The sequence below is a fragment of the Macaca mulatta genome, chromosome X, assembly GCF_049350105.2.
Source record: "Macaca mulatta isolate MMU2019108-1 chromosome X, T2T-MMU8v2.0, whole genome shotgun sequence".
NCBI lineage: Eukaryota > Metazoa > Chordata > Mammalia > Primates > Cercopithecidae > Macaca > Macaca mulatta.
In genome coordinates, this window is record NC_133426.1 from 160,620,161 (window position 1) to 160,641,884 (window position 21,724).

At 56.7% G+C, this 21,724-nt stretch overlaps 2 protein-coding genes across 4 annotated transcripts; both read left to right on the forward strand.

Annotated features, from left to right (window-relative positions):
- The first annotated feature begins 259 nt into the window (after positions 1–259).
- On the forward strand, positions 260–7,128 carry GDI1 (GDP dissociation inhibitor 1). Of its 2 annotated transcripts, XM_015128553.3 has the most exons (11): positions 260–587; positions 1,856–1,963; positions 2,096–2,195; positions 2,337–2,471; positions 3,280–3,478; positions 3,746–3,877; positions 4,759–4,858; positions 5,283–5,454; positions 5,771–5,915; positions 6,034–6,088; positions 6,179–7,128. In XM_015128553.3, the coding sequence occupies exons 1-11, from the start codon at positions 543–545 to the stop codon at positions 6,329–6,331; spliced, it is 1,344 nt and encodes a 447-aa protein (XP_014984039.1). In that variant the 5' UTR covers positions 260–542; the 3' UTR covers positions 6,332–7,128. The 2 variants fall into 2 exon arrangements, with proteins under 2 accessions (XP_014984039.1, XP_077845102.1); XM_077988976.1 differs by lacking the exon at positions 2,337–2,471.
- A 719-nt stretch (positions 7,129–7,847) lies between these two features.
- Positions 7,848–14,423, forward strand: FAM50A (family with sequence similarity 50 member A). Of its 2 annotated transcripts, none has more exons than XM_077988977.1 (13): positions 7,848–8,019; positions 9,078–9,162; positions 9,257–9,356; positions 9,858–10,003; positions 12,242–12,318; positions 12,448–12,514; positions 12,666–12,727; positions 12,990–13,066; positions 13,452–13,506; positions 13,654–13,702; positions 13,801–13,871; positions 13,953–14,091; positions 14,196–14,423. In XM_077988977.1, exons 1-12 carry the CDS (start codon positions 7,909–7,911, stop codon positions 14,067–14,069), a joined length of 1,017 nt encoding a protein of 338 aa, XP_077845103.1. In that variant the 5' UTR covers positions 7,848–7,908; the 3' UTR covers positions 14,070–14,091; positions 14,196–14,423. The 2 variants fall into 2 exon arrangements, with proteins under 2 accessions (XP_077845103.1, XP_014984042.1); XM_015128556.3 differs by having other exon boundaries at positions 13,981–14,091.
- The last annotated feature ends 7,301 nt before the right edge of the window (positions 14,424–21,724 follow it).

Below are 21,724 nucleotides of genomic sequence, written 5' to 3' on the forward strand. Positions count from 1 at the left end.
GAGTCCCGGTGCGCTTCGGCGTCTCAGGAGGCCGTAGTGACAATGGCAGCCTTCGCGTCGTGAGGGAGCCGCCCCCGGCTGCCGCAGCGGCGCGCGTCCGGTCGCGGGGCCGCGCCGAGACTCCCGGGGGGCGGGGCGGGCGCGCGCGGGGCGGGGCGGGGCGGGTGGGGCGGGGCGCGCGCGGCTCCCGCGCATGGATCCTTTCCGGGCCGCAGCACCGGCCGCCGGCCCGCCCCGCCCGCCCCGCCCGCCCCGCCCCGAGCCTCTCTGGACTCTCGGCGAGCAACGTCGCCCGCGGAGCCGCGCTGGTGCTGTGGCCCGGGCCCTGGCAGCCCTCCCGGGAGGCGAGCCGGGAAGGCGGTGTCCCCTGCCGGGTGCGGCGGGGCGCGGGAAGAGGCGGGACTCTTTGACGCGGCGGAGGGGTCGGGCGGCGGCCGACGCTCCGCCATCTTTGGTCCAGTGCGGTGGCGGCGGCGGCGGTGGCTACTGCTGTGGTGAAGGAGGAGGAGGAGCCGAGCGGGCGCTGCCACTGAGGCCTGACCATGGACGAGGAATACGATGTAATCGTGCTGGGGACCGGCCTCACCGTAAGTGCGGCCCCGGGCGCCCTTGGCCCTGCGTCGTGCCCTCGCCATTCCCCGCGATGATGCGGCCGCCGGCCCATCCTCCGGTCACTGCCATCTTCTGCGCTCGGCTCCCCGAAAAGCCGGCGCCGTGCCCACCCCGCTGCTCCCCCCGCGATGTCGCCTCTGTTCGTTGCCATGACCCCATCTCCCCGAAGGGGCCCCCTTCCTGGCCGCCCCCTGGCCTACCCGGGTCCGACCCCCGGCGCTCTCCCATCTTCCCTACCCCTGCCCTCTGGACCGGAAAACGCACCCCCACTCGGCCCGTTGCCCCCGACCCCGCCCACCCATCGCCCCCACCCCGCCCACCCATCGCCCCCACCCCGCCCACCCATCGCCCCCACCCATCACGGCATCCACCCGTCGCCCGCACCCATCGCCCGCCTAGCGTTGCCTCCCAGCGTCCCTTCCCATCTTGCGCTAATCCCTGTGAGGATGAAGTACAAGGACCTGGGGTCAGGGGGCCTCGCCAGGGTGGGCTCTCAGCCCACCCCCTCGTCGTCTTCTGGGGCCAGGGGATCCAGGGAATGTTCCAGAAGGAGCAGCAGTGGGGGCAGTAAGCACATTCCCGCAACCCCACCTCGGTTGCCCATGGAGACCTCAGGCTGAGTAGCATCTGCAGCCTTTGTCCTTGGGCTAGTGACAGTGACTGGTGAGGGTGTTTATCTTCCCCCTTTCCCCGAAAATCCCGTTGGCCCACTCCCCTCAGAGACTCTTCTCCCTCGGTCCAGACCCAGATGCCCCTCCTCAGCGGCAGGGGCTCCTGCTCTTTGAAGAAAGAGCAGTCCAGGGTGGGGCCTACAATTTCAAGGACTGTGCTAAGCCTTTCTTTGCTTCCCTTTGGAGTGTCCTTCGCAGTCCAGCTGGGTCCCCTCTGTGCCACATTGTGTTTTATCCGCCTTTTTGTGCGGCTCTGCGTAGGTAGATGCCTCTCGGCGTGTTGGTACTGGAAGGCCATCCTGTGTCTGCTGGATGCCCTGCCTACCTCAAAGCCTCCGTTATTTCACTGTCTGCCTTGTGAGGGGGACGGGTCTCCTTTACCCCGCAAGGTTGCAATGGAGAGTGTGGTCGGATGAAACCATCACCCCAATTTTAGGCGAGGCAACTAGCCGGTGGGGGTGGTGGATGGAAGGAGCTGTCCACTGAGGCAGGTTTGGGTGGGGAACAAATCAGGGCTGCTGGTAGGAGCAGAGGAAGGTGGGAGTGCAGCGGATTGTGTGGCCCTCCCCCAGGAATGCATCTTGTCGGGCATCATGTCTGTGAACGGGAAGAAGGTGCTGCACATGGACCGGAACCCCTACTACGGGGGCGAGAGCTCCTCCATCACACCCCTGGAGGAGGTGAGGCTGCCTGGGCCCAGGCCCATCCCTGTTAACCTCCCACACAGCGGCACAGGGTGGAAGTAGCTCTCCAGGTGCCTGGAGCAGGAGGAGGTGGTCCCTGAGGTGTCTCTCTCTCCCTTCTGCTTACAGCTGTATAAGCGTTTTCAGTTGCTGGAGGGGCCCCCTGAGTCCATGGGCCGAGGCCGAGACTGGAACGTTGACCTGATTCCCAAATTCCTCATGGCTAACGGTGAGGGACAGGAAGGAGGTATTGCAGGTCGGGGGTGATAGGGAAGACCTAAGGACAGTCAGGCTCCAAAGGAGGCGCAGCCAGACCAGCTAGAACCTCTGGAGAGAGCCGTGCTGATGTTGCCCTTGTGCACCCCCACAGGGCAGCTGGTAAAGATGCTACTGTATACAGAAGTGACTCGCTACCTGGACTTCAAGGTGGTGGAGGGCAGCTTTGTCTACAAGGGGGGCAAGATCTACAAAGTGCCGTCCACTGAGACTGAGGCCTTGGCTTCCAGTGAGTGTGGGCCCCCTGAGCCAGAGAAATCATGGGGTGGCAGGGAAGCCAACTGTCTTTGGGATGGGTGGCTGTCCAGAGTAAGGTACCCCTTTGTCCAAAGTCACATTCCCCCATGAAGGGGACCAGAGGCCCTTCACTCTGTATTCCCTCTGCCCCATGTCATGCCGCATGGCTGGCTGCCAAGAGGGAGGTCCCCACGCAGCAGGGATGTGACGTGGAGGGGAACGGGACTCCTTTTGAAAGACTTGAGCGTGGCCAGGCGCGGTGGCTCATGCCTGTAATCCCAGCACTTTGAGAGGCCTAGGCGGGTGGATCACGAGGTTAGGAGTTCAAGACCAGCCTGGCCAACATGGTGAAACCCCGTCTCGTCTCAAAATACAAAAAATTAGCTGAGTGTGGTGGCACACACCTGTAATCCCAGCTACTCGGGAGGCTGAGGCAAGAGAATGGTTTGAACCCGGGAGGTGGAGGTTGTGGTGAGCCGAGATCATACCACTGCACTCCAGCCTGGGCGATAGAGTAAGACTCCATCTCAAAAAACAACAACAACAAAGAAAACTTGAGCCTTTGGCAGGGGCTCCACTGGATCCTCAAGACATCCCCAAGTGTCCAAGCCAGGAAAGCCCTTAGAGTCCATCCAGGCCAATCCCCTCTTCATCCTGGTGGGGAAACTGAGGCTAAAAAGGGTGGAGAGGTTAACCTAAGGTCACAGGACAGCTGGGCTGGGAGTGGGGGTGCCTGCCCTGCTGAGATGGAGAGTTTTGTGCTGCGTTGGTGCAGAACCTCCTCCCGCCACCTTCCTTAGATCTGATGGGTATGTTTGAGAAACGGCGCTTCCGCAAGTTCCTGGTGTTTGTGGCAAACTTCGATGAGAATGACCCCAAGACCTTTGAGGGTGTTGACCCCCAGACTACCAGCATGCGTGATGTCTACCGGAAGTTTGATCTGGGCCAGGATGTCATCGATTTCACTGGCCACGCCCTGGCACTCTACCGCACTGATGAGTGAGGGGAAGCTGGTGTGGCGGCAGCCCCCTCGCCCGGCCCACCTCCTGCCCTCCCCACACCTGCCTGTTGTCCCCCTGCCCTGCATGTTCCTTGTACTCAGCCATAGGCTCACCTATCACCCTTTCCATTTCCCCCTTGCATTTGATCCTCATCTTCCCCAGGCCATTCAGGGTGGTGGGAAGACTGGCCTGGTACCTGGTACCTGGGTGGGGGTAAGTCAGGGGTGCTGCTACTGGAGCGTCTTCCCTAACCCCTGTCCCCCAGCTACCTGGACCAGCCCTGTCTTGAGACCATCAACCGCATCAAGTTGTACAGTGAGTCCCTGGCCCGGTATGGCAAGAGCCCATATTTATACCCGCTCTACGGCCTGGGCGAGCTGCCCCAGGGTTTTGCAAGGTGAGGACGTGGGTTTTTTCAGTTGGCATGGCTGAGTAGGACTAGGGCCAGGAGTGGAGATGGCCCCCTTGAGCATTTCCCTGGTAGCATTTCCTCCTTTCCAATTCGTGATTTTCATTTACTTCACTCCATCCTTGGGTGATGAGGGCACAACCCCAGTGCACTGAAGTACAGAAGTCTCCACACTTGCCGGGCGCGGTGGCTCACGCCTGTAATCCCAGCACTTTGGGAGGCCGAGGCGGGCGGATCACAAGGTCAGGAGATCGAGACCACGGTGAAACCCCGTCTCTACTAAAAATACAAAAAATTAGCCGGGCGCGGTTGTGGGTGCCTGTAGTCCCAGCTACTCGGGAGGCTGAGGCAGGAGAATGGCGTGAACCCGGGAGGCGGAGCTTGCAGTGAGCCGAGATCGCGCCACTGCACTCCAGCCTGGGCGACAGAGCGAGACTCCGTCTCAAAAAAAAAAAAAAAAAAAGAAGTCTCCACACTTGAAGAACCAAGTTTCCACAAATGTGACTTGCTCAGTTCCCGGCAGCACCAGGACTGGGCCCAGGGCCCCAGAACCTTGAGTCAGGGCTTCGCTGGGAGGTGACCTATCTTGAGAGAGTCCATCCTGGTCCTTCAGGCTGTCTTGGTGCAGAGCACTGCTCCCTCATGCCCCCTTCTGCTGGTCCTTGGCAGTGTATTCTGGGCAGAAGAAGCTCCTGAGAGGAAAGAGCCCGCTGAGATGGGGCCAGAGTTCACGGCAGTGACACAGCTGGGATGAATCCCGGCGTCTCCTGCCTGCTGCCTTTTTTGCACCTTGGTGGAGGAAGGGTGACAGTGGAATTGGTCCCCGTTTCTCCTGGGAGGGGCCTTCACCAGGGCTGTTCTCACCACAGATTGAGTGCCATCTATGGGGGGACGTATATGCTGAACAAACCTGTGGATGACATCATCATGGAGAATGGCAAGGTGGTGGGCGTGAAATCTGAGGGAGAGGTGAGCCTTTCTGGTGCAGTGCAGTCACCATGGTTGAGGCAGGGCTTGGTCATCTTCTTTTCACTGTGCTGCCGGGTCTCCTGCTGCACAGCCCCGAGGGTCTTGGAGCTGGGAACTGGGCGTTCAGAAGTCTTCAGAGCCATGAATGTGGGTGAGGGGCTATTTCAGAGGCCACACGCCATGTCTGTAGTGCAGAAAGTGTACTTGATCACGGGGCATCTGGGAGGCGGGGGCGGGCACCCAGCCTATGGGTCAGGGCCCACCTCTGTGAGCTGCAGGGCAGGGCCATGCATTCAGGAGGGGCAGTAGTGATGGCTCCGAGGAGTGCCTTGTCTGCCAGAGCTGCCTGCCTTTGCTGTGAACACAGCCCCAAGACTACCTAAGGGAGTGATCTGACGGGCGAGGATTTCTGGTGCCTTCTCAGGTGGCCCGCTGCAAGCAGCTGATCTGTGACCCCAGCTACATCCCGGACCGTGTGCGGAAGGCTGGCCAGGTTATCCGCATTATCTGTATCCTTAGCCACCCCATCAAGAACACCAACGATGCCAACTCCTGCCAAATAATCATCCCCCAGAACCAGGTCAACAGGAAGTCAGGTAGGCCGGGTGCTGGTACAACTTCCTCTAGGGTGTTCTCTTTGGGGTTACCCTTTCTCTCCCCATCAGTGTCGGAGCTCCCTGCCTTACCTCTCTGGAAAAAATTTGACCCACGTTGTAGTCACCACAACTTGGACCCCTAGGGTTTGGGTGGCCTGGACTCTTCCCCTCTGGGAGGGTGGCGGCTTGGATGCTACCTGCTTTGCGGGGCTGGGGAGGGGGCAGGTGGGCCAGACTTGTGTCCAGCCACTGGAACCCATCTCTGCGTATGGCCAGCGCCTCTGGCCCGAGTTGACGGAGCTCTTCCTGTGGCCAGACATCTACGTGTGCATGATCTCCTATGCACACAACGTGGCGGCCCAGGGCAAATACATCGCCATCGCCAGCACTACTGTGGAGACCACGGACCCTGAAAAGGAGGTGGAGCCGGCTCTGGAGCTGTTGGAGCCCATTGACCAGAAGTGAGGGGCTGGGCCGAGCCCGAGAGGGAGAGGGAGGGAGCCCAGGAGCTGGGCTTAGGGACCAGGAAGGGCATGGCCCGTTGTGAGGCCTGTCCCCTCCCCTCTGTCTGCCCCTCAGGTTTGTGGCTATCAGTGACTTGTATGAGCCCATTGATGATGGTTGTGAGAGCCAGGTAAGCAGTTTGTCCCAGCCCTGGCTCCTGGCCGCCCCCCCAGGGCACCTGCCTGACTCACCCTGGGCGCTGGGCTTTGGCTGTTTCCAGGTATTCTGTTCCTGCTCCTATGATGCCACCACACACTTTGAGACAACCTGCAACGACATCAAAGACATCTACAAACGCATGGCTGGCATGGCCTTTGACTTTGAGAACATGAAGCGTAAACAGAACGACGTCTTTGGAGAAGCTGAGCAGTGATTGTGGCCGCCCCCAGCCCCTGCTGCCCCAGCCTGTGTCTGTTCTCCTAGAGGGCTCCAGCATCCTCTGCTTCCCCCACCACGTTCCCATCACCCACCTCATTGATCCACTGACCAAATCCTTAACCCTAGCGATGGTTTGGGAGATGGGGGGTTGGATAGCATCCTCTTTCTTGGCCCTTCCTTATCCTAGGAAAAGAGGGTTCCTCTCCTTGTGTGTGTCTCTTCCCCCCACCCCTAATTCTTCTGCTCTGTTCGGGAAGACGGGGAGGAAAAGGTGACTTCTGCCCCCACCGCTCTTACCCCCACTGTAGTGGCCTTTGGAGATGCCCCCACCTCCCCCCACCAACTCTTGGCGTGTTGGAGAGAAGGGGCCCTCCCAGCACAAAGTTGCATTCCTCCCCCCTAATTTATTCTAATTTATTAACTTCGACCCACCCTTTCTGAGCCTGCAGCCTTCCCGTGTGGCCTGGGGGCTGTAGAGTGAGCTGCCCCAGCCCCTCCCAGCCCTTGCCCAGCCTGGGGCAGTGGGGAAGGCTTGGGCGTGGCCCCGTTGGAGGTTGATTTGCTGTTTTGTTTCTTGTCTTTGTGTTTGTGTTCTGTGGTACTTGCTGAGAGAAAAATGTGAGCAAAGCAGAAGGAGGTGGGAAAATGGACCCAAACCCCAGTGTGCCCTGCCCGTACCTTTCCTTTAGTGGTGGGAAACCCTTATCTTGCAAAGTGAATGTGTCCCCTTCCCCACCCTCTAGTGTATTTCACAGAAAACAAAACCTCCCAATAAAACGGTTGAAACCTGAACCTCTGGATCTTTACGGTTATCTCCCAAAAGCTGGGTACCTGGCAGGGCTTTGGCTGCCTGGGTTGGGGCTCTGGCTTAGCTTCACTCTGGACTGTAAAAGGTGGCAGTCGTCAGGGAATTCCTCACCCAGAGCACGCTGGGGCCAAACTGACTTAAAGCTTAAGGCTACCAGTGAGTTAATGCTGGCACCAGGACTGCAGCCCTCAGTGCTCAATGCAGGGGGAGTGCGGTGGGGGGCGGGTGTCAACGTGGAGAAAGCAGAGGGAGCGGGGGTCTTGGCCTCTGGCTTGAGAGGGCAGAGGGGACCCGGGGCCAGCCTTGGATGGGGTGAAGCAGGGGGACAGGGGTGCCAGTTTTCGGCTTAATGCGGGGGACCAGGGCCTGGCCTCAGGCAGGGAGGCAGCACGGGGACCAGCCTTGGGGTCAACAGGAGGAATTAGAGGGACCAGGGGCCCAGCCTTGGCTCGGGTTAACGTCGAGGCAGCGCGAGGGGCTGGGGGATTCAGCCTCCGGGGTCCACAGGAGCCGGCGGTGGGGGCTGGGATGGGAGTCCATGCAGGGTAAGGGGCGGTCTCCGGCGGGGTGGGGCGGGGTGGGGCGGGGCGGGCGGCGGTTCCGCTCCGGGCCAGCTGGCGCGCGGAGGGGCGGGGTATCCGTGCGTCTCCTGGTGGCTGACGTCACGGCGCGGGCGTCAGCTGACTGTTCTGCTGCCGCCGCCGCTGCTGCTGCAGCTGAGACCCGGCTGGGCTGCTGTCGCTGTCGCCGCCGCCGCCGCTACCATGGCTCAATACAAGGGCGCCGCGAGCGAGGCCGGCCGCGCCATGCACCTGATGAAGAAGCGGGAGAAGCAGCGCGAGCAGATGGAGCAGATGAAGCAGCGCATCGCGGAGGTGCGAGCTGGGAGCCTCGGAGCATGCGCGCTGCCCAGGTCCCCTGGCTGCCTCGCGCCACGCTCCGGCCCTGGAAGCCCTGGGGCGGTGGCTTCGGAGCGCGGGCGGCGCGCCGGGGCGGGCCCCTGGCTCGCTGACTTCCAGCAGAGCACAGAAGCAAGCCGGCGAGTCTCATCAGTAAAATGGGCCCTGAGCCGGGCGTTCTCCGAGGCTGAGGCCACTGACTGGTGACCGACCTCCGGCAGGAGGGAGCCGAGCCAGTGTTTCTGTTGGGAGGCACGGCGGGGACAGGCCTCTCGTCGCCTCGCCTGGGCACCTAGCGCCCTGGCTCTGGCCCCTCGGCCCTCAGAGCCAGGCCTCTGCCCTGGTCCTATGGACACCGGGCAGGGCGGTTCCTCTCCCCCTGGAGAGGCGCGGGGAGGCCTGAGTCAGACCTGGCCAGTCCACTGGCCAGGAGGCTCCTTCCAGAACCCCTTGCATCTGTGAGGCAGGCATGAACCTCCCGGGCGCCAGCGGTTCATCCCCTGCTTCCCGTGAGTGGCCCGTGATGGTGGTGGTCAGGGAAAGAGCGTGGAAGAGCTTGATCCTTTTAGGGAGACTCACTCATCAGGACTCAGGGCTCCAGGAAAGAGCAGGCTCCTGCTTGGGGAACTGGGGAAACCTGGCCAGAGGAACCTTGAAATACCAAGTCCTTATTCCCTGGCCACACTGTGTGAGCCGGGGTGCCCAGCAAGCAGAAGGTGTATTTGTCTGCCAGCCACCTTGGGAGGCCGCTGGTCAGCGAGGGCTTGACATGGTACCAAGTGGGATGGGGCTGGGGCCAAAGAGAGGCCTCCTGGGAAGCTGTTGATGACATTTGGGGGCCTAGAGGGAGGAAAATCACTCAGGGAGGGACCAGGCCCCTCAGCCACTGTTCTTGTTTGCCTTCTCCTGATACCCCTTGGCTTGGGTCTTGGAAGCTTCAGGGGCAGATTTGGACTGTAACCCAGGTCCCTGATGACCAGCCTGCCTTTTCCACAGTGAGGGGTGACTCTCATGGTGGCTGTCCCTCCCCGCAGGAAAACATCATGAAATCCAACATTGACAAGAAGTTCTCTGCGCACTACGACGCGGTAGAGGCAGAGCTCAAGTCCAGCACCGTGGGTGAGCAGGGTGCGGGTGCCCCTCACCCGGGCCCTGGGCCACTCTTCCGCTGGCCCTGTGACTACCTTGCCCCTTGTGCCTCCTTGCTTCAAAGGTCTTGTGACCCTGAATGACATGAAGGCCAAGCAGGAGGCTCTGGTGAAGGAGCGGGAGAAGCAGCTGGCCAAGAAGGAGCAGTCCAAGGAGCTGCAGATGTGGGTCCTCTCGCCGCAGCCCTCAACATGGAGCTAGTGCTCACGGGGTCCCGGGGCCGGTCAGGCTCTTTTTGCACCCTGGGGGGAGACCCTGTCTCCTGCCTTGGGACAGGGGTAGCATCTAGCTTGCGATTTGCATTTCTCTCTCCTGTCTCCTTGGGTCCACGCTCACGTCTTCTCACCATGGCGGCTTGGCTTCTTTCTGACTCTCTAAATGCAGTGGGTCCTTTCCCTGCATCTGGTGCCTGAGCAGCCTGCATTCTCCCCATTCCTCTCTGTCCTGCAGCCCCTATGGCCCTCTGTGCTTACTGTTTGTAACAGAGCCCTCACCCATGAGCTTGAAGTGATCCAGGACAGCAGGACCCCTCTGGGGCACTGGGGACCCAGCCTAGGCTGGGCAGGACCCACATAGGGCACACAGGTGGTTCTGGGTCAAGGAAGGGGCTGGGTCAGGGTTGGGGAAGGACATGGTGTGTGATGGGGCCACCTGCACCTCGCTAGGAAGCTGGAGAAGCTTCGAGAGAAGGAGCGTAAGAAGGAAGCCAAGCGGAAGATCTCCAGCCTGTCCTTCACCCTGGAGGAGGAAGAAGAGGGAGGCGAGGAAGAAGAGGAGGTGGCTATGTATGAGGAGGAGATGGAAAGGGAAGGTGAGGGCTGGCTTGAGTCAGAGCCCCACCTCTGGCCCCTGGGGAGGGGTCCCCAGTGTGAGAGGCTGTCAGCAAAGCTGATGCCCTATCAAGATGGCTCCAAAAGCTGCCCTCCGGAGGCACCATGCACAGTAGACCAGGGAGGGGAGAAGCTGGTCTAGACCAGGCTGGCTGGGCACATTTTCTGTGATGATGGAAATGTTAGTCTGTGCCTCCCAATATGGTAGCCACTTGCTGCAGGTGATTTGTATGACTGGGGCACTAAATGGTTAATTCTATTTGATTTGTGTCAGCGTAAATGTATATAGTCACAGAAATTCCGTGGCTGCTAGTCAGACACTGCAGGTCTCAGCTGTGAGAACAAGGGGCTGTCAGGGAAAGCTCAGGATGGCTGGAGAGTGAGGGTAAAGCCAGCCTAGCTGCCATGTGTGCCACATACCTGTGCTGTGCCTGGCCAGGGCACATAGGGTGCTGTCCCTCTCCTGGTGGAAGTCACGGGTCACCATGCACTGAAGACACTACTCAGGGTTACTGCTCTGCTCAGGGCCCATGGGGCTAACCCAGGGGTCAGGGAAGGAGGGGAGGGTTGAGTTAGGCCCTAAGGATGAGGGGAATTGCATTAGCCAGAGAGACAGGAGGGGTGATGAGAAAGTATATGCCAGAAGTCCAGCGGGAAAGAGTGGGCACGTTTGAAGATTGGGAGCAAGTTGTGCCACGAGCCCCTGGAGGGTGTGGTGGCAGTTCCCCAGGGAATGGCGGAGGGAGAGAAGTGAGGTGGGATGGCGCTGTGTGGCTGTGGTAACAGTCTGGGTGCCATGGCTTTGAGGGAAGTGCGGGATTGTGGGGAAGAAGAATCTGCCAGCCACCTGCCATTTGGGTTCTATGTTCCAGCAGCCACAGTAAAACAGAAAAAGAAGCAAGCAGGATTTTAGTATTACGTTGTATTTCACCCAGTGTATCCAAAATATCACCATTGTGGCACATGCACTAGCTGTAGTGCTCGGGTGCTGTGTGCAGCGGGAGCTACTGGTTTGTGTTTGTGTTTTTGTTTTGATTGTTGTTGTTTTGTTTTGTTTTGCTTTTTTTGAGACGGAGTCTCACTCTGTCGCCTGGGCTGGAGTGCAGTGGCCGGATCTCAGCTCACTGCAAGCTCCGCCTCACGGGTTCACGCCGTTCTCCTGCCTCAGCCTCCCGAGTAGCTGGGACTACAGGCGCCCGCCACCTCGCCCGGCTAGTTTTTTGTATTTTTTAGTAGAGACGGGGTTTCACCGTGTTAGCCAGGATGGTCTCGATCTCCTGACCTCGTGATCCACCCGTCTCGGCCTCCCAAAGTGCTGGGATTACAGGCTTGAGCCACTGTGCCCGGCCTGTTGTTTTTGAGACAGTGTCTCCCTGTGGCCCAGGCTGGAGTGCAGAGGCGTGATCACAGCTTACTTCAGCCTTGACCTCCTGGACTCAAGGGGCCCTCCCACCTCAGCCACTTGAGTAGCTGGGACTACAGGCGCTTTGTATTTTTGTATTTTTTGTAGAGATGGAACCTCGCCATGTTGCCCAAGCTGGTCTCGAACTTGGGAGCTACTGGCATGGACAGTGCAGGCCTGGAGGAAAAGTCACCCTCACTGTGTATCACTGGGGCTTTTACAAAACACTGCTTGGTGGGCTCTTCCCTCCCCCAACAGGCTCTGTTTAGGGGGCCCAGCCATAAGACCGTGACATCCATTTTTGTAAAGCTCTCCACATGATTCTAATCTGCAACCAGGCTCCAGAATCTCTGCCCTTGAGCATCAGGCTAAATAGTTTAGACTTGTCTTTGTTTTTTTTTGTTTTGTTTTTTGTTTTTGAGATGAGGTCTCACTCTGTTGCCCAGGCTAGAGTGCAGTGGTTTGATCACAGCTCACTGCAGCCCCAACCTCCCAGGCTCAAGCGATCCTCCCACCTCAACGTCCCGAGTAGTTGGGACTGCAGCTGCGCCACCACACCGGGCTGATTATTTTGAGCTTTAGTAGAGACGAGGTCTTGCTATGTTGTCCATGCTGGTCTCCACCTCCTGGGCTCAAGCGATCCTTCTGCCTCATCCTCCCTTAAGTGTTGGGTTGACAAGCGTGAGCCTCTGTGCCCGCCCTAGGCTTGTCTTCTAGATCAGCTGTTCTCAAAGTATGCTTGGGGGACCCAAGGCGTCGGCCGTAGCAAAATCATTTTCATAATAATGCTATGGTATTTGGCTTCCTTTTGTTCCAGAGATCACCACGAAGAAGAGAAAACTGGGGAAGAATCCAGACGTGGACACAAGCTTCTTGCCTGATCGAGACCGTGAGGTAAAGGTTGCCTGGCCCCGACCCCGGCCTCGACTCCAGTCCTGGTGAATACCCTTGCTGAGGGAGCCAAGCTCTGCGTGCACCCTGAGCAGCCCTGGGCCTCACCCGTCTGCCTGCTCCCTCTCCCAGGAGGAGGAGAATCGGCTTCGGGAAGAGCTGCGCCAGGAGTGGGAAGCCAAGCAGGAGAAGATCAAGAGTGAGTCTTTTCGGAGTTGGACGCGAGGGGCCTGGGCCCAAGCCAGCTTTCCTGTCCACAGTCTCTTGGGTGGTGCGCTGAGCCCCAAGGCTGCTCTTGGTGGGGCGGGGGTGCCTGAGTCTGGAGACCAAGAGTCAGCTCTGCCTTGTAGGCGAGGAGATCGAGATCACCTTCAGCTACTGGGATGGCTCTGGGCACCGGCGGACAGTCAAGGTAGGCAGCGTGCAGCCTGCTTCCTGCTCACCATAGGCCCAGCCTCCCTTAGGTTCCGTGGGAAGGAACTAACCTTCCTGACTTGGGAAGCCCCAGGGATCCTGAGGATAACAGGCTCCGGGACCTGGCCCTCTGGGGAGTGAGGCCCAGGCCTGGCTGAGGCTCTGCAGTCTCTGGCAGGGCCCTCTGGGCCTCTGCCTTCTTGAGAGCCCTTCTGCAGGCTTTTGCCTTCCCTTCCCAACTCCTGGATTCCCGGATGCAGATGAGAAAGGGCAACACCATGCAGCAGTTCCTGCAGAAGGCGCTCGAGATTCTTCGGAAAGACTTCAGTGAGCTGAGGTGCGAGGTGTGCCTGTGTGCATGGTGGTGTGTGTGGCACCTGTGGCTCCAGCCCGGGTGCCAGACACCCAGTGTGATGTGGGCGCTGCCTGGGCAAGGAGGCAGCATGCTGGGCACTATCCTCCCAAAAGACGGGGTCAGGCTCCTCTTCCCTTCCCTCCCACCAGAGAGAGCTTCGCTGGGAGCGCACTGCCTTGCTTCCTTAGTCCGAAGGGGGAGGGTGCTGGGTGCCAGTCCTGGGCTCACTAAACCATGGAGCTTCCCTCAGAGCCCACTGGCCGCTGTCTCACAGCCCCAGCGCAGGCTCTCCTGGGCTGGCTGCCTCCTCCCTCCATGGGCAGGGGTGCTGTCCTCTTGCCCACGCCCTCCTGCCTTCCTCCCTCAGGTCCGCAGGGGTGGAGCAGCTCATGTACATCAAGGAGGACTTGATCATCCCGCATGTGAGTCCCTTCATTCCCAGGACCCGCAGTGTGTGCTGCGCCCTGGGCTTTGGCTCAGGCTGGTGGGGGTGGTGTGTGCAGGCGGGGGGTGGGGGGAGGGGCCGAGATGGGCCATCAAGGCGCCACTTTCCTGCCCTTGGCTCCCAGCATCACAGCTTCTACGACTTCATCGTCACCAAGGCACGGGGGAAGAGTGGTGAGTGCCCCCGGCCCAGCCACCCCCATAGCACCTTGCCCCCGATATTGTCACCGGGGCAGCAGCGGGACATTGGGCTGTCTGCTTCTCTCCTGCAGGGCCACTCTTCAACTTTGATGTTCATGACGATGTGCGGTTGCTCAGTGACGCCACTGTGGAGAAGGATGAGGTACAGCATTGGGGGCCGTGTTACGGGGAACAGGTGTCCCTGGGCTGTGGAGGAGAAACTAAGGGAAGGGGAGGTTGGCAGGCGGCCCTTTGCCCTCTTCCTCCCTTAGTCACATGCAGGCAAGGTGGTGCTGAGGAGCTGGTACGAGAAGAACAAGCACATCTTCCCTGCCAGCCGCTGGGAACCCTACGACCCTGAAAAGAAGTGGGACAAGTACACGGTGAGGAGGGGCTGGCAGGGACCCCTCCCAGGTGGGGATGGTGGCCAGTCCCTGCTCACCCCTCGCCTTCCTTGTCTCCTCCACCCACCTTGTCTTCACACCAGATCCGCTGAGCGTCTGGGAAGCTGCACAGCCTTGGCTCCTCAGCTCCCTCAGCATGCCCCGTGGTGTCCCCGGGACTCCAGGCACCTGCTCCCCTGCGACCATGCCAGGCACGCTGGGAGGAGGATGGCAGCTTCTCGTGTCCTGCCCCCGGCACGTCAGTGACTGCTTTATTCTTTTCCAATAAAGAAGTGCACATGTCACAGCTGGAGCGCCTGCAGTGTGAGAAACCATTTGTGTTCGGACCAAATTCATTTGTCGTTTTGACCAATTAAAACTGTACAATTCGGTGGCATTTAGCACATTTGCCATGTTGTGTAATCATCACCTTGGTCTGCTTCCAGGACATTTTCATCCCTCCAAAAGGCCCTGTGGCCATGAGCAGGCTCCCTGCTTCACATCCCCCCGCCAGGCTCTCATCTGCTTTCTGTCTCCATGGATTGGCCTGTTCTGGACGTGTCATGCGTGCCTGGGGAATCTGTCACCGGGGCAGCCCCACCATTCCTGAGGTGTCTTTGTGGCACTGCTTCTTGACCATGGGCACCTGTCCTTGGGCGGTGGTGGCTCTGGTGGGTGGGAAGGGGGTTCCTCCCCAGGCCTCTTTCCCAGGCCCTTGGGCTCCTCTTGAGTTTCCTGTAGGGGACATGGCCATCCTGTGGCCACCCCTGCCTTCCTTGCTCTGGGCCGTCCCAGCACAGTCGGTCTGCTGTGGTGCCCTGCGCTCAATACTTGCCTGCCCTGCCCTAGCTAGCCCTGCTCAGACAGCCCTTGGGGCAGGATCCAGATCGGGGATGGGTCCAGGACCCCTACTCTGCCATCTCAGCAGCTGGGTTCCCCAGGTTCCACTTGGCTAAGCTGAGGCAGGCAGGCCTGGCTCCAGGAGGCTGAGAAAGGCCAGCTAACAGCTCCCTGTTTCCTCCCCTGGCCTGAAGCCAAGAAGAAAGGACCGGGGATAGCCCCTCACTGGTCAGGAGCACCTCAGTCCTGGGTCTGGCCTCCCCTTCCTGGCAAATGTGGAGATCTGATGGCGCTCGACAGTGCAGAGGCCCAGTGTCTCATTCAGCATGGCCGGGAAGTAGCCATCTGGCATCACTAGGAATAGAGATGAGGGTAGAGTAATGTACTTTTTCTTTCTTTCCTTTTTTTTTTTTTGGAGACAGGGTCTTGCTCTGTCTCCCAGGCTGGAGTGCAGTGGTGAGATCTCAGCTCACTGCAGCCCCCACCTCCTGGGCTCAAGTGATCATCCCGCCTCAGCCTCCTGAGTAGCTGGGACTACAGGTGTGCACCACCACACCCAGCTATTTTTATGTACATGAAAATTGGAACAGAATTAAAAAAAAATTTTTTTGTAGATATGGGGTCTTAAGAGCTCTGTTGCCCAGGCTGGTCTCGAACTGCGGGGCTCAAGTGATCCTGCCACCTCAGCCTCCCAAATTGCTGGGATTGCAGGTGTGAGCCACTGTGTTTGGCTGAGGAGGCTATTTGATGCTCTGGAACTGGATAAGGTCACCAAGGATCAGTGTGTGTCAGGAGTGGTCACCTACTTTGCTCACCCGGTCCTCATTCCTGGGGGCTGTATGTGTAGACAACAGAGAGGGAAACAACCAAAACAAAATGTAGGAACAAGATGAACTGGCCTTTCTAGCATGGGGACATTTAAGCTGACATCCAAATGACAAGAAGTCAGCCATTCTGATGCGGGAGGGAGCGTTCCAGGCAGAGGGAACACCAAGTCTGGGTCAAAGGTGAGCTGGAGGCTGGGCACGGTGGCTTACGCCTGTAATCCCAGCACTTTGGGAGGCTGAGGCGGGTGGATCACTTGAGGTCAGGAGTTTGAGACCAGCCTGACCAACATGGTGAAACCCCGTCTCTACTAAAGATACAAAAATTAGCTGGGTGTGGTGGCAGGTGCCTGTTATCTCAGCTACTCGGGAGGCTGAAGCAGGAGAATTGCTTGAACCCAGGAGGTGGATGTTGCAGCGAGCCGAGATCACGCTACCACATTCTAGCCTGGATGACAAGAGTGAAACTCCATCTCAAAAAAAAAAAAAAAAAGGTGCGCTGGGCTGGAACAAGGGGAAGGAGGAAGCTCCAAGATGAGGGGCAGGGCTGGATGCTACCCTTTTCCCTCACCTTGACTGTCCAGCAGAAGCCATGTATTCAGGTGGTTCCCATGTCAGTGTGGAAGCCAGTTCCTGCAATGTCCCCAACAGAGATGTGCTTTTCTTCACTGCCTGCTTACCTGTCCTCTTTCTCTAAACAAAGACAAGCTCCTATGGCTGCCCCTCCTGGCCCTCACCTTTCTCACACGAAAGGTATTGCGCTTGCATGCTGTTCGACACCGTAGTGTCCATTAGTGATATATCCCAATAGTTGGCATCTTTCCACATGGGTGCATAGAGACCCTCCTCATTCTCTCTTCAGCTACAAAGTCGGCATAGCAGATATTGGCTAACTCCACTCCCTAGGGCCTGCCCACTTGGCAGCCCCACGGGCAGGATGAGGGCCGGCTCCCCCAGCCTTGCCCACACAGTGCCCTCACTCGCCGCAGGGAGGCGTATGCCAAGCTGAGATGGAGACATGGTTTCTCAGCGTGGGGTTTTGTTTCTTCTTTGTGTTTTTAATTTTTTCAACTGAGGAAAAATTCATATAACAGAAAAGTAGCCATTAACCATTTTAAAATTTACAATTTGGTGGCATCTGGTACATTGCATTGTTGTGTGACCATTGCCTCTCTCTACTGGAACACTTTCATCCCCAAAAGGAGATCCGGTGGTTATTCAGCAGTCTCTCCCCATTCCCCAGCTCCCCAGGCCCTGGCAGCTGCTAATCTACCATCTCAATAGATTGGACTGTTCTGGAAGCTTCACATCAATGGAATCATACACTGCATGACCTTTTGTGTCTGACTTGTTTTTCTTAGTATCATGTTTTTGAGGTTCATCCATGCTGTAACATGGTCAGAATTCCTTCCTTTTTATAACTAACTGAGTCGTAGTCTATTGTCTGTGTACACCACATCTTGTTTATCCATTCATCCATGGATGGGCATTTCACGTGTTCTTACCTTTTGGCTATTGTAAATAATGCTGCTATGAACATTCACATACAAGTTTTTGTTTGATCTTAGTGTGGTTTTTAATTTGTATTTCTCTTTTCACATGTTTAAAAACTATGTGCATTTTATTTCTCCTGCAAAATGTCTATTCCTGACATTTGCCCATTAATTGTATTGTTGGTCTTCTTGGTTTTTTTTTTTTCTTTTTTTAAATAGAGACAGGATCCACTATGTTGCCCAGGCTGGTCTTGAAATCATGGGCTCAAGTGATCCTCCTGCCTTGGCCTCTTGTTGGTCTTTTTTATCTAGAAATCGGTCGGGTGCAGTGGCTCATGCCTGTAATCCCAGCACTTTGGGAGGCCGAGGCGGGCAGATTACCTGAGGTCAGGAGTTCGAGACCAGCCTGGCCACATGGTGAAACACCGTCTCTACTAAAAATACAAAAATTAGCCAGGCGTGGTGGCGGGCACCTGTAATCTCAGCTGCTCAGGAGGCTGAGGCAGGAGAATTGCTTGAACCTAGGAGGCGGAGGTTGCAATGAGCCGAGATCGCACCACTGTACTCCAGCCTGGGTGACAGAGCGAGACTCTGTCTCAAATAAATAAATAATATGTAGAATCCTAGGTACCTTCCATATATGAGGGAGAGTACCCCTTTGTGTTAAATAGTGCAAATACTTTTCCTCGTTTTTCATTGATTTTATGGTGTTTTTTAGACACGAGAAGTTTATGTTTAGCTAGTTGGGCTCTTTTGTTTTCTATGCCTTCTGGGTTTGAGGTCATAGTTAGAAGGTCTTCTGGAAGTCAGTGTTATAAAGGAAGTGATTGGAGGCTTTTACCAGGAGCAAGACGTAATCTTGACTTAAGTTTTCCAGTCACTCTTGTAGCAGTGTGGCAAAGGGACTGGGGGAGGGCAAGCATGGGAGTCCAGTGAGGAGGCCACCACAGCCATCCTAATGAGAGACTGGTGGCTTGGACCAGGGTGGGAATAGAAGATCAGCTTCTGGATAGATTTTGGGGGGAGAGGCAACAAGATTTGCTGAGGAATAGGACGTGGTGTTTGAGAGAAAGAGAGGAGTCAAGAACTCCAAGACTTTGGCCTGAGCAAGAGGAAGAACCTTTACTAAGATGCGGGGCATGCGAAGAGAAGCAAGTCTGGGGTGAACAATGAAGGCTTCGCTTGTGGAAATGGTATGTTGAGATCCAAGCAGAGATTTGGATCTATGAACCTGGAGCCTGGAGTTCACAGGAGAGCTTGAGAGGATGGAGTGAGAAATTGCAGAGCTGTCAAGACAGACATGATTGATGCTCTGAAACTAGAAAGATGGCCAAGGGAATCAAAGGGTAACACCTGTGCATCTGGTCAAGCCAATGGATGAGATGACAAAGATGGGACTAAGGCCAGGCGCGGTGGCTCACGCCTGTAATCCCAGCACTGTGGGAGGCCTAGGCAGGTGGATCGTTTGAGCCCAGGAGTTCGAGACTAGCTGGGCAACATAGTGAGACTCTGTGTCTAGAGAAAATACAAAGGTTAGCTGGGCATGGTGGCATACACCTGTAGTCCCAGCTACTTGGGAGGCTGAGGTGGGCAGGCCACTTGAGCCCAGGAGGTGGAGACCAGCCTGGGCAACATGGTGAAACCCTGTGTCTACAAAAAATTCAAAAATTAGCCTGGCGTGGTGGCATGCACCTGTAGTCCTAGCTACTTGGGAGGCTGAGGTGGGAAGATTGCTTGAGCCTGGGAAGGCGAGGCTGTAGTGAGTGGTGTTCATGCCATTGCACTCCAGCCTGGGTGACAAAGTGAGACATTGTCTCCAAAAAGATCATTATACAAAAATCATTTTTTTTTTTTTTTTTGAGATAGAGTGTTGCTCTCTGTTGCCTAGACTGGAGTACAATGGCATGATATCGGCTCACTGCAACCTCTGCCTCTTGGGTTCAAGCGATTGCCCCCTGCGTCAGCCTCCCAAGTAACTGGGATTACAGATGCCTGCCACCATGCCTGGCTAAGTTTTGTATTTTTAGTAGAGACGGGGTTTCGTCATCTTGGCCAGGCTGGTCTCGAATTCCTGATCTCAAGTGATCCGCCCACCTCTGCCTCCCAAAGTGCTTGGATTGCAGGCATGAGCCACCACATCTGGCCAATCAATTGTATTTCTTTTTTTTTTTTTTTTTTTTTTTTTTTGAGACTGAGTCTGGCTCTGTCGCCCAGGCTGGAGTGCAGTGGCTGGATCTCAGCTCACTGCAAGCTCCGCCTCCCGGGTTTACGCCATTCTCCTGCCTCAGCCTCCGGAGCAGCTGGGACCACAGGCGCCCGCCACTTCGCCTGGCTAGTTTTTTGTATTTTTTAGTAGAGATGGGGTTTCACCGTGTTAGCCAGGATGGTCTTTATCTCCTGACCTCGTGATCCGCCCGTCTCGGCCTCCCAAAGTGCTGGGATTACAGGCTTGAGCCACCGCGCCCGGCCTAATCAATTGTATTTCTATACAAAATCCAAAATGAAATTAAGAAAATAATTCCATTTATAACAGTGTCAAAAAAGAATAAAATATTAATACGTTTTTTAAAAGAAGCATGAGATTTGTATACTGAAAACTACAAAACATCATTGAAAGAAATTAAAGAAGACCTAAATAGATGGAAAGACATCTGTATTAGTCCTGGTTCTCCAGAGAAGCAGAACCAACAGGACACATACACACACAGCTTATTTTAAGGATTTGGTTCACACAATTGTCGGGGCTGACAAGTTGGTGTGAAATTTGTAGGACAGGCTGGAAACTCGGAGAATTTCTGTGTTACAGTCTTCTTGTTGTTGTTGTTGAAATGGAGTCTCGCTCTTGTCGCCCAGGCTGGAGTACAATGGCATGATATCGGCTCACTGCAACCTCTACCTCTTGGGTTCAAGTGATTGCCCCCCACCTCAGCCTCCCAAGTAACTGCGATTACAGATGCCCGCCACCATGCCCAGCTAATTTTTGTATTTTTAGTAGAGACGGGGTTTCGTCATCTTGGCCAGGCTGGTCTCGAACTCCTGACCTCAGGTAATCTGCTTGCCTCGGTCTCCCAAAGGGCTGGGATGACAGGCATGAGCCACCGCGCCTGGCCTGTGTTACAATCTTGAGGCAGAATTTCTGCTTCTCCAGGAAACCTCGGGTTTTGCTCTTAAAGCCATCCAACTAAATGGATGAGGCCCACACACATTATCAAGGGTGATATCTTTTACTTAAAGTCAGTTGAGGGCCGGGCACGGCGGCTCATGCCTATAATCTCAGTACTTTTTTTTTTTTTAAGACAGAGTCTTGCTCTATCTCCCAGGCTGGAGTGCAATGGCATGATCTTGGCTCACTGCAACCTCCCCCTCCCAGGTTCAAGAGAGTCTCCTGCCTCAGCCTCCTGAGTAGCTGGGACTACAGGCACATGACACCATGTCCGGCTAATTTTTGTATTTTTTGTAGAGATGTGGTTTCACCATGTTGGCCAGGCTAGTCTTGAACTGCTGACCTCAGGTGATCCACCCACTTCGGCCTTCCAAAATGCTGGGATTACGGGCGTGAGTCACTGCGCCCAGCAAATCCCAGTACTTTGGAAGCCTGAGGCAGGAGGATTGCTTAAGCCCACGAGTTCAAGACTAGCCTGGGCAATGTAGCAAGACCCTGTCTCTCTCTACAAAAATATGAAAAGTTAGCCAGGTGTGGTGGCGCTTGCCTGTGGTCCCAGCTACCTGGGAGGCTGAGGCAGGAGGATCCCTTGAGCCCAGGAAGTCGAGGCTGCAGTGAGCCATGATCCAGTGCCGCTACACTGCAGCCTGGGTGATAAAGGGAGACCTCAATTTGGGGGGAAAAAATCTATCTTATCTATCTATCTATACATACATATATATGGTTAATAAAAATGGGCAAAGGACTTGAATAGATATTTCTTCAGAGATCATATACAAAAGGCCAACAAGCACATGAAAAGATGCTAAACATCATTAGTCATCAGGGAAATGAAAAGGAAAACCTTAGCGGGACACGGTGGCTCACACCTGTAGTCCCAGCACTTTGGGAGGCTGAGGCGGGAGCATCGTTTGAGCCTGGGGCAGTCGAGGCTGCAGTGAGCTATGATCTCACCACTGCACTCCAGCCCGGGTGGCAGAGCGAGACCCTGTGTCAAAACAAAACAAAAAAAGAAAAGGAAAAATAAAGCAAGGGAAGGAAGAAAGGCCAGGGTTCAGAATCGCCGGGGAAGGGGCTGGTTTGGACGACTGTCGCCGCAGGCCCTCCGGGTTAGAGACTGTCGGGGGCGTGTCTTGAGCTGGGGGCGCGAGTCCTCGGCGGCGGTGTACCTGAGAGGCCGGGACCAGCGAGGCCGCGCCCCGGTGGCAGGTGACCCCGGGCGCGTCTCCGAGCGCCAGGGTGGGGCGAGGCGGGCGCGCGCCCCAGGCCCGAGGGGGTGTGGCGCGGGCGCGCGCGGGTTCCGGGGTCGCCCG

Coding starts and splice junctions, on each gene's coding strand:
- GDI1 (XM_015128553.3), top strand. CDS start 543: ATGGACGAGGAATACGATGTAATCGTGCTGGGGACCGGCCTCACC. Junction 588..1,855: donor TGCTGGGGACCGGCCTCACC/GTAAGTGCGGCC, acceptor GCCCTCCCCCAG/GAATGCATCTTGTCGGGCAT. Junction 2,196..2,336: donor CAAATTCCTCATGGCTAACG/GTGAGGGACAGG, acceptor GCACCCCCACAG/GGCAGCTGGTAAAGATGCTA.
- FAM50A (XM_015128556.3), top strand. CDS start 7,909: ATGGCTCAATACAAGGGCGCCGCGAGCGAGGCCGGCCGCGCCATGCAC. Junction 12,728..12,989: donor GGCACCGGCGGACAGTCAAG/GTAGGCAGCGTG, acceptor TCCCGGATGCAG/ATGAGAAAGGGCAACACCAT. Junction 13,507..13,653: donor AGGACTTGATCATCCCGCAT/GTGAGTCCCTTC, acceptor CTTGGCTCCCAG/CATCACAGCTTCTACGACTT.